The sequence below is a fragment of the Oncorhynchus nerka genome, linkage group LG1 (assembly GCF_034236695.1).
Source record: "Oncorhynchus nerka isolate Pitt River linkage group LG1, Oner_Uvic_2.0, whole genome shotgun sequence".
Lineage (NCBI taxonomy): Eukaryota > Metazoa > Chordata > Actinopteri > Salmoniformes > Salmonidae > Oncorhynchus > Oncorhynchus nerka.
In genome coordinates this window covers 2,244,788-2,255,444 of record NC_088396.1, presented here as the reverse complement: position 1 = coordinate 2,255,444, position 10,657 = coordinate 2,244,788, and the positions used below count along the sequence as shown (strand labels likewise).

At 45.9% G+C, this 10,657-nt stretch overlaps 1 protein-coding gene across 4 annotated transcripts in view; it reads right to left on the bottom strand.

The window, feature by feature from the left end:
- Positions 1–608: 608 nt before the first annotated feature.
- LOC115131144 (collagen alpha-1(XVIII) chain-like) overlaps positions 609–10,657 on the bottom strand; it is a 180,355-nt gene continuing 170,306 nt past the window's right edge. For all 4 annotated transcript variants that reach the window (XM_029662980.2, XM_029662769.2, XM_029662820.2 and 1 more), the window contains 6 exons: positions 4,287–4,415; positions 4,091–4,123; positions 3,537–3,932; positions 3,215–3,412; positions 2,869–2,984; positions 609–2,135 (listed from right to left, as the gene is read on the bottom strand). In XM_029662980.2, the coding sequence (XP_029518840.1) occupies positions 1,922–2,135; positions 2,869–2,984; positions 3,215–3,412; positions 3,537–3,932; positions 4,091–4,123; positions 4,287–4,415 (1,086 nt within the window). In that variant the 3' untranslated portion in view covers positions 609–1,921. The remainder of the gene's footprint in view (positions 2,136–2,868; positions 2,985–3,214; positions 3,413–3,536; positions 3,933–4,090; positions 4,124–4,286; positions 4,416–10,657) is intronic.

The window sequence follows — 10,657 nt, the reverse complement described above, 5'->3', positions numbered from 1 at the left end:
GCACCGTTCTCTGTCACCAAGGACATTGATTTGTGTTAAGAAGGTGCTTGCAAGGCCACACACAGCTAAATCCCATTGAGTGGGCCATAAAACAGTGCTGTTGGAGTAAAAGGTGCTGAGGTGGGATTGCAATCTCATCAAAAGGTGGTTGTCTGTGACAACCATGAATCTGGATAGGGAACTAGTTTCCTGGGGCACGGGTTAAAAATCTACTTTGGAGAAAACAGAGAAGAGAAATTCCAAACAGATTAATATTCCAGTCATTACATTGAACAAATCCAATCTCAATTCATGGGACTATTAGTTCTATTCCTTGTTTACCTTTAAGATTTTGCTAGGTAGACCAAACATTTGTTAATTTGGCTGGTAAGCAGACAAATTATGATAACCAAGTAATTGGATAAGAATATAAACTTCTGTATTTCTATCCACGTGATAGTAGCAGAATATATTTAATGTCCAAGTGTCGGTAGAAATGGGTTTACATATTTTAAACCTACCGGCTCAGCACATACATTTTCCACAACAAAACCAGTCATAATGTAACATGTACAGTAAACTTCTACATTGAAATATTGGCCGCAAAAAACGTTGTATCCACAGTGTCATGAATTAAAAAACAATAACATTTATTTAGTGCCTCTGAGAAATGATACAGCACATACTGGTTACAAAAATAATGAATATCCACAGGTTCATACTGGTTCAGTCAAGACACAACAGTAGCACTATAGCCAAGATAGTCTCAGAAATTAATCAACACAAGGGTGCTTATTAAGACACTACAATGTGTCTTAATAAAATACATCTGGGTTTCCTCAACCAATACAGTCAGCAGTCACTCCAATAGAGATTAGCACCAAATTGAACTCAAAACATTTTCAAACCCCAATGGCAGGTTATTATCAACAGGATTATATATTTTTTGATTAAAAGCAAAATTGACTCTTACATCAAATTTGTCTCAGCATCTGCTTTACGGTTACGAAAGACATTGTAACTTGCGTCTTGGATATGAGTATGGTGAATTTAGTGTAGGCTATGCCCAATGAGGACATATAAAACATAATGTTCACCAAATGTAAAATGGCAAGGAGACATGTACAGTAAACTTCTACAGATGTAGGAATTAGTCATATATATTCTAAGAGTCATCATATCTTACCTTAGTTTTATTGACTTATTTTTAAAAGTATCTTGACATCAAAGCATAATCTCTTTTGACATGTATTTCTAAAACCACACACTCCTTTTCGCAACGTACAGTTTTCCATATTAGGTTAGAAACACCCTCACCTGTGTAAATGTATGAAATAGTCTGTGAAAAAGTGCTGACTACAATATGGATTAAGGCATTTTTCATGTGTTACTATTCCAAATCAAATTGTGTGTTCTAACATAACTTCATTTAAAAATAAATATCTATTATCTTCTTTAATTCTTAAAATATCATTTAAAAGGTTGCTGTACCCTACAAGCCTTAAATGGAATGAAAATAAAATGAAAATGTGGAAAATGGTACATTAAAATGTTTGAATATACCAAATTTAAAGACCACTTCAAAAGTAACATCAAATCAGGAATAAAATAAAACTCAAACAGACATATCATATACAAACAGATTTTTTTACGCACACAATTTAAAAAATGCTGCCGCAGTTAGCTTCTCTTCTCTTGTTCCACCCCTTGGAAAATATGTGCCAATGCCCCGAGAAAAAGGCAAACACCTCTCTGTTCGACCCGTCTCTTTGGCATTATGGAAGGGATAGAGAAGACAATGGGAAACTTCTCTGCCAGGCAAGTGCTGCAGACCCAGTTCGAAAGACGTCATATTTCTAGGGGCGGAGGGAGGAGGAATGGGCCTGTTTGGACACTTGTAATGCGTTTACTTGGACCAAAGTGACAGGGATGTTTTTGTAAATTATTTTTTGGAGTGTGAGAGAGAGCTGTTCTCGATACACAGCACTATGTAGGAGCTAGAGCAACTGCTGGGCAACTGTTGTAGGAGCTGGCCGGTCTGCAGTGAGGACGCTAGGCCTGTCACCTCGCGGTCTCCGGCCCTCCATGTCTCGCAGTAGTTGTCAGTCTGGCGGTGACCCTCGTTGCTAGAGCCGTGCCAGACCATTTTTTCAGGCCTGAAGGGAAACAAATCGAAGGAAATTATGTTAATCACCTTAAGTACATCACCTTATTAGACACATTTTTATTTAAAAAATCGATCCAGTTAACAGTGATAATACAGTGCCTTCATGTCAGTATGGCATAAGCCCTGGCATATCATACATATATAGACTACCACTCTTTATAAAACATTATTTTTGCTTATGGCGACACTCATTATGACTAATGAGAAAGTAACTATTTGCCATAATAAGAACGATACTGCACGGAAGATAAAAAAAAATGGCAAATTCTCTATAACAGCCAAAAAGAGAATGTCCCATCGATTAAGGTACATTGATAAATTAGGCAGCTTTACATGTGCATAATTTAAGGTTAGACCATACAGTGTTGAAAGGTATTCAACTCTATTAGAGTAAAACATTTCACAGAGAGTGTTGATATTGTAAAACTAAAGATAACACTCTACAGTGTTAAAAGGTGGTCAACTATTAGAATAAAATGAATGACTCTGGTGGAATAGATTTTTAACACGTTACACCATTGCGAATGAATGCAACAATAACAAGTGTTGGCAAACACTTTAGAAAGTGTAACATTTACTCTGTGTAGCATAATAATATAGATTAATTTTTTTTGCTAGCTAGCTTCAGGGACTTTAATGGACTTTGTAGATTTAACACTATTAGAGTTGATTCGACACTGGAGATGTTACTGTGTAGCTGTGTCTGAGAGGCAACCACTCACCATGCACTGTCCCTAAGGATATCTCTGCCATCAAAGGAGTAGATTGGTGCATTTTCCTTCATCCTGACCCCAGTCTTACTGAACATAGACTCCCAGCTATTAAACAGCACTTGGTCCTAAAGGGAGAGAGCATATATGTTCGTCAGCAAGAGAAACAAGGTTAAAATGAAAACCCATGGCAGCATTTCATTACTTATTTGATGCTGAACAGTGTTGGATTGAAACGATCTCTAGAATTTCATGAAATGCTAATGAATAGGTTACTTCACTAAACGCAATGTCAATTTGGTATCAGAATTGGGATCCCACAGTCTAGACTTGTGTTTTCAGTAGTATGTTTACACACCTTCAGGTTTATGATGGGGAGGCTGTCTCTGTCGGACTTGCGAACAATGCTGTAGAGGTCCTGGAGCTTGGAGGACAAGAAAGCCCTGAAGGTGCCCTTCAGGCCCACAGCACGAGCCTGCTGGAAACACAGGAAGTCTGACCCACGAATGCCCCGCATGTTGCCCACTTGGGGCATGTTCAGGGCGATCAGGTGGAGCTGATCAGAAAAGAGAGATGAGTTATAAAAACAGCTCAGGTCTACACACACTATTTTAGCTGAAAACATTTGAACAATACATACTTTCTGGGAAGGCACATTAAATGATGATAAAGGTACTCACTCCTGGCCCTGATGTATGCAAGTGACCGCCAGGCTGGGGAACAGGAAGGGGAACGGGTCTTCTCTGGGGGGTGACTGGGAATCGGCTTTCGGGCTGGTTGGGATACCTGTTCTCAGGCTGCACATGGCTGTAGCGGCCATCTGTCTGAGGGGGGTACCTAGCGTCAGTCTGAGGGGGGTATCTGGGGTCGTACTGAGGGGGATATCTGGGGTCGGGGTTGCGGTTGTCGGGTCTGGCAGGCCTGGGGATCTCCACCGGCTTGTGAGGAGGAGGCTTGATGGGATGGGTGGCGGTACCGCCTTGGGAGAAGTGTTCAGCTCCATTGTTGGCCGAGTGATCCTGGGACTGGGGGTAGTTGACGACAGGGGGGGGCTGGACAGCCGCTACTTCATTGTCCTGAAGATTAAGAGCATTATTTATTTGACATGAAAAGTCATACTTGATTTTATGACCATGACCTTGTTTCCTCAAATATATCAATAGCTATTCATTAAATAAGTTGATACATTTTCTCTCTTTTATTTACACATTTTTACATTGATAGAACAACTTACCAGATCTCTGTAGAAGGGACTGTAGTCACCGAGCTGAAAAACAATAAGCATATGAAAAAAGTACATTCATTCTTTGCTGAGTTGTGTTTTTCTAAGTTTCTTTTAGTCTGCACTTCAACTTTTTGAATGTGCATCTCCAGCTCCTTCCTACCTTACGAACCCATTTCTCATATGAAATAAAAATGTATGACTCTACCAGGACTTGTTTGAATCCATTGCGGACTCGAATGTAGAGATCTGTTTTGTCGACAATGTAGATGAGGGTGCCCTCCGACTGGCGTCTTGCAGTAGCAATCATGGTGTCGTATGACCTCAAAACTGTCACCTGTGGAGACCAGTACATATTATAGTACATTTACAAGACGACATATGTCAATCAGCCAAACAACCAGTGAATCATATTAGTTATGATGAATACATTCACTTTTGACCAATGCAAAATACAGTACACCTTTACAATCTTTGAATCTGCTTTTTTTTCTGAGATTCCTCCACTTAACTACTAGAACATGGTCTAAAGCGGTCGCATCTGCACTCGGTCCGCAGGTAGTATTACATTTCATTACATTTCATTATAGTACAACGGTTTGATTTGTCTAATCTTAGCAATTTCTTCTTAGCTAGCTACATAGCCGTCTTTGTATCATAGATAATTGCGTAATTATCGTATTTCGTCGTCCTAACGCAGTCTACACTGCCCTGCAGCTAGCCAGCTAGCTAACGTCCACCGTTAGCTAGTCCACCGTCTACCGATTAGCAGCACAACTATTACACTCAACTGAACGACTTGATTAGTGTAGTGTTAGCTAGCTACATAGTTGTCTTTGCTGTCTTCGTATCCAAGATAATTGTGTAGTTCAGAGTGTGTAGTTTTAGAGTGATTATCTTAATTTACCGAGGTTAGCTAGCCAGCTATTTGTCGTCCTTAACGTAGGAGACACTGCTAGCTAGCCAACAGTTAGCCAACGTCTACCGAACGGAACTTCCGCACTCAACAATCCGGTCGCATTTCACTTCGCTCCACAGGTAGTATCACATTTTTCATTTAATTTCATTACAGTACAACCGCCTGATTTGTTTGATCGTAGCTTGCTACACAGCTAGCTACATAGCCGTCTTTGTATCAAAGATAATTGTGTAGTCTAGAGCGATTTCCTAGGTTAGCTAGCCAGCTATTGTCGTTCTTTTAACGCAACGTAACGTAATCAACACTGCTAGCTAGCCTGCTAGCCCCGAATAGCAGCACAGTAGAAACTATTACACTCAACGGAACGACTTGATTAGTGTAGTGTCAACAACGCAGCCACTGCCAGCTAGCCTACATAGTCAACAACGCAGCCTCTGCCAGCTAGCCTACTTCAGCAGTACTGTATCATTTTAATCATTTTAGTCAATAAGATTCTTGCTACGTAAGCTTAACTTTCTGAACACTCGAGACGTGTAGTCCACTTGTCATTCCAATCTCCTATGCATTAGCGTAGCCTCTTGTGTAGCCTGTCAACTATGTGTCTGTCTATCCCTGTTCTCTCCTCTCTGCACAGACCATACAAACGCTCCACACCGCGTGGCCGCGGCCACCCTAATCTGGTGGTCCCAGCGCGCACGACCCACGTGGAGTTCCAGGTCTCCGGTAGCCTCTGGAACTGCCGATCTGCGGCCAACAAGGCAGAGTTCATCTCAGCCTATGCCTCCCTCCAGTCCCTCGACTTCTTGGCACTGACGGAAACATGGATCACCACAGACAACACTGCTACTCCTACTGCTCTCTCTTCGTCTGCCCACGTGTTCTCGCACACCCCGAGAGCTTCTGGTCAGCGGGGTGGTGGCACCGGGATCCTCATCTCTCCCAAGTGGTCATTCTCTCTTTCTCCCCTTACCCATCTGTCTATCGCCTCCTTTGAATTCCATGCTGTCACAGTTACCAGCCCTTTCAAGCTTAACATCCTTATCATTTATCGCCCTCCAGGTTCCCTCGGAGAGTTCATCAATGAGCTTGATGCCTTGATAAGCTCCTTTCCTGAGGACGGCTCACCTCTCACAGTTCTGGGCGACTTTAACCTCCCCACGTCTACCTTTGACTCATTCCTCTCTGCCTCCTTCTTTCCACTGTTCTCCTCTTTTGACCTCACCCTCTCACCTTCCCCCCCACTCACAAGGCAGGAAATACGCTCGACCTCATCTTTACTAGATGCTGTTCTTCCACTAACCTCATTGCAACTCCCCTCCAAGTCTCCGACCACTACCTTGTATCCTTTTCCCTCTCGCTCTCATCCAACACTTCCCACACTGCCCCTACTCGGATGGTATCGCGCCGTCCCAACCTTCGCTCTCTCTCCCCCGCTACTCTCTCCTCTTCCATCCTATCATCTCTTCCCTCTGCTCAAACCTTCTCCAACCTATCTCCTGATTCTGCCTCCTCAACCCTCCTCTCCTTCCTTTCTGCATCCTTTGACTCTCTATGTCCCCTATCCTCCAGGCCGGCTCGGTCCTCCCCTCCCGCTCCGTGGCTCGACGACTCATTGCGAGCTCACAGAACAGGGCTCCGGGCAGCCGAGCGGAAATGGAGGAAAACTCGCCTCCCTGCGGACCTGACATCCTTTCACTCCCTCCTCTCTACATTTTCCTCTTCTCTCTCTGCTGCTAAAGCCACTTTCTACCACTCTAAATTCCAAGCATCTGCCTCTAACCCTAGGAAGCTCTTTGCAACCTTCTCCTCCCTCCTGAATCCTCCCCCCTCCTCCCTCTCTGCAGATGACTTCGTCAACCATTTTGAAAAGAAGGTCGACGACATCCGATCCTCGTTTGCTAAGTCAAACGACACCGCTGGTTCTGCTCACACTGCCCTATCCTGTGCTCTGACCTCTTTCTACCCTCTCTCTCCAGATGAAATCTCGCGTCTTGTGACGGCCGGCCGCCCAACAACCTGCCCGCTTGACCCTATCCCCTCCTCTCTTCTCCAGACCATTTCCGGAGACCTTCTCCCTTACCTCACCTCGCTCATCAACTCATCCCTGACCGCTGGCTACGTCCCTTCCGTCTTCAAGAGAGCGAGAGTTGCACCCCTTCTGAAAAAACCTACACTCGATCCCTCCGATGTCAACAACTACAGACCAGTATCCCTTCTTTCTTTTCTCTCCAAAACTCTTGAACGTGCCGTCCTTGGCCAGCTCTCCCGCTATCTCTCTCAGAATGACCTTCTTGATCCAAATCAGTCAGGTTTCAAGACTAGTCATTCAACTGAGACTGCTCTTCTCTGTATCACGGAGGCGCTCCGCACTGCTAAAGCTAACTCTCTCTCCTCTGCTCTCATCCTTCTAGACCTATCGGCTGCCTTCGATACTGTGAACCATCAGATCCTCCTCTCCACCCTCTCCGAGTTGGGCATCTCCGGCGCGGCCCACGCTTGGATTGCGTCCTACCTGACAGGTCGCTCCTACCAGGTGGCGTGGCGAGAATCCGTCTCCACACCACGTGCTCTCACCACTGGTGTCCCCAGGGCTCTGTTCTAGGCCCTCTCCTATTCTCGCTATACACCAAGTCACTTGGCTCTGTCATAACCTCACATGGTCTCTCCTATCATTGCTATGCAGACGACACACAATTCATCTTCTCCTTTCCCTCTTCTGATGACCAGGTGGCGAATCGCATCTCTGCATGTCTGGCAGACATATCAGTGTGGATGACGGATCACCACCTCAAGCTGAACCTCGGCAAGACGGAGCTGCTCTTCCTCCCGGGAAGGACTGCCCGTTCCATGATCTCGCCATCACGGTTGACAACTCCATTGTGTCCTCCTCCCAGAGCGCTAAGAACCTTGGCGTGATCCTGGACAACACCCTGTCGTTCTCAACTAACATCAAGGCGGTGGCCCGTTCCTGTAGGTTCATGCTCTACAACATCCGCAGAGTACGACCCTGCCTCACACAGGAAGCGGCGCAGGTCCTAATCCAGGCACTTGTCATCTCCCGTCGGATTACTGCAACTCGCTGTTGGCTGGGCTCCCTGCCTGTGCCATTAAACCCCTACAACTCATCCAGAACGCCGCAGCCCGTCTGGTGTTCAACCTTCCCAAGTTCTCTCTCACGTCACCCCGCTCCTCCGCTCTCTCCACTGGCTTCCAGTTGAAGCTCGCATCCGCTACAAGACCATGGTGCTTGCCTACGGAGCTGTGAGGGGAACGGCACCTCAGTACCTCCAGGCTCTGATCAGGCCCTACACCCAAACAAGGGCACTGCGTTCATCCACCTCTGGCCTGCTCGCCTCCCTACCACTGAGGAAGTACAGTTCCCGCTCAGCCCAGTCAAAACTGTTCGCTGCTCTGGCCCCCAATGGTGGAACAAACTCCCTCACGACGCCAGGACAGCGGAGTCAATCACCACCTTCCGGAGACACCTGAAACCCCACCTCTTTAAGGAATACCTAGGATAGGATAAAGTAATCCCTCTCACCCCCCCCCTTAAAATATTTAGATGCACTACTGTTCCACTGGATGTCATAAGGTGAATGCACCAATTTGTAAGTCGCTCTGGATAAGAGCGTCTGCTAAATGACTTAAATGTAAATGTTAACTGAATACATCAATCTCTGGTTTATGGTACATATACAGAGCCTTCAGAAAGTATTCCTACCCCTGGATTTATTCCACATGTTGTTGTGTTACAGCCTGATGCTAATGTTTTGAAAATGAAATACAGAAATATCCAATATACTTAAGTATTCACACCCCTGAGTCAATAGTTTGTAGAAGCACCTTTGGCAGCGATTACACCTGTGAGTCTTTCCGGGTAAGTCTCTAAGAGCTTTCCACACCAGGATTGTGCAACTATTATTATTTTAACATTTTTTCAAGCTCTGTCAAATTGGTTGTTGATCATTGCTAGACAAACATTTTTTACGTCAAAACTGTAACTCGTCTAAACTGTTCATTGGTAAGCAAGTCCAGTGTAGGTTTGGCCTTGTGTTTTAGGATATTGTCCTGCTGAAAGGTGAATTCATCTCCCATTGTCTGGTGTAAAGCAGACTGAACCAGGTTTTCTTCTAGGATTTTGCCTGTGCTTAGCTCCATTCCGTTTATTTTTTATCATGAAAAACTCGCCAGTCCTTAACGATTACAAGCATACCCATAACATGATGCAGTCACCACTATGCTCAGTAATGGGTTGTATTGGATTTGCCCCAAACATAACACTTTGTGACATAACACTATAATAAAGTTAATTGCTTTGCCACATTTTTTTGCAAACAGGACGTATGTTTTGGAATATTTGTATTCTGTACAGGCTTTCCTCTTTTCACTCTGTTAATTAGGTTAGTATTGTTGAGTAGCTACAATGTTGTTGATCCATCCTCAGTTTTTGTCACGACTTCCACCAAAGTCGGTTCCTCTCCTTGTTCGGGCGGCGTTCGGCATCACTGGTCTTCTAGCCATCGTCGATCCACTTTTCATTTTCCATTTGTTTTGTCTTGTTTTCCTTCACACCTGATTTTCATTTCTCTCATTAATTGTTGTGTATTTAACCCTCTGTTCCCCCCATATCTTTGTGTGGAATTGTCTGTTGTAAGTGCTTGTGCATATGTTTACTGGTGCAAGTCGGGTTTTGTACCCATGTTTGTTATTTCTTTATGCCGTTGGATTTGAAATTAAACTGCTCCGGCTATTACCTAGTTCTGCTCTCCTGCGTCTGACTTCCCTGCCACCAGTTACGCACCCCTTACAGAATTCCACACTTAACATATGGAGTCAGCAGGAGCAGGTGCCCCTGGTATAGGGGTCGAGGAGCGCGTCCAGGAGCAAGCGGCGATGATCCACCATCTCGGCGCCGCCATGGACCACATCGTCCAAACCATGGACCGCTGGGAGAGACAGGGAGTTCCTCCAGCGCCTCCACCAGCACAACCAGGGCCTCCACTACTCGCCTCCCATTCACCCGGTCCCAGTGGGATTCGCCCTTCCCCGGAGTACGACGGGACGGCTGCACGTTGCCAGGGTTTCCTATTGCAGTTAGATCTCTACCTGGCAGCCATACACCCGACTCCTTCGGGCCGTAAGAGGGTGTCCGCCCTCGTCTCGTGCCTCTCAGGAAAAGCCCTGGAGAAGGAGACACGGCGCTGGACCATTTAGAGGATTTCACCCGCCGTTTCCGGGCAGTCTTCGACCACCCACCGAGGGTAGAGCGGCGGATGAACGTCTCTACCGTCTGAGGCAGGGGACGAGGACCACCCAGGAGTTCGCCATGGACTTTCGGACCCTGGCCGCCGGCACGGGATGGAGCAACAGGGCCCTGATCGACCACTATTGCTGCAGTTTGCGCGAGGACGTCCGTCGGGAGTTGGCCTGCAGGGCCACCACCCTCACCTTCGACTGGCTGGTGGACCTGTCCATTCGGTTGGATAACCTGCTGGCTACCCGTGAATGTCCAGAGTGGGGTCTGTCGGTTCCATCCCCCAGCACCACTGCTCCGATGACCATGGAACTGGGAGGTTCTGTGCGCAGGGAGACCGGAGGAGGTTTCGTCTCGTGCACTAACTGTGGCTGCAGAGGTCACACTGCCTGTCGGTGCCGGTTTG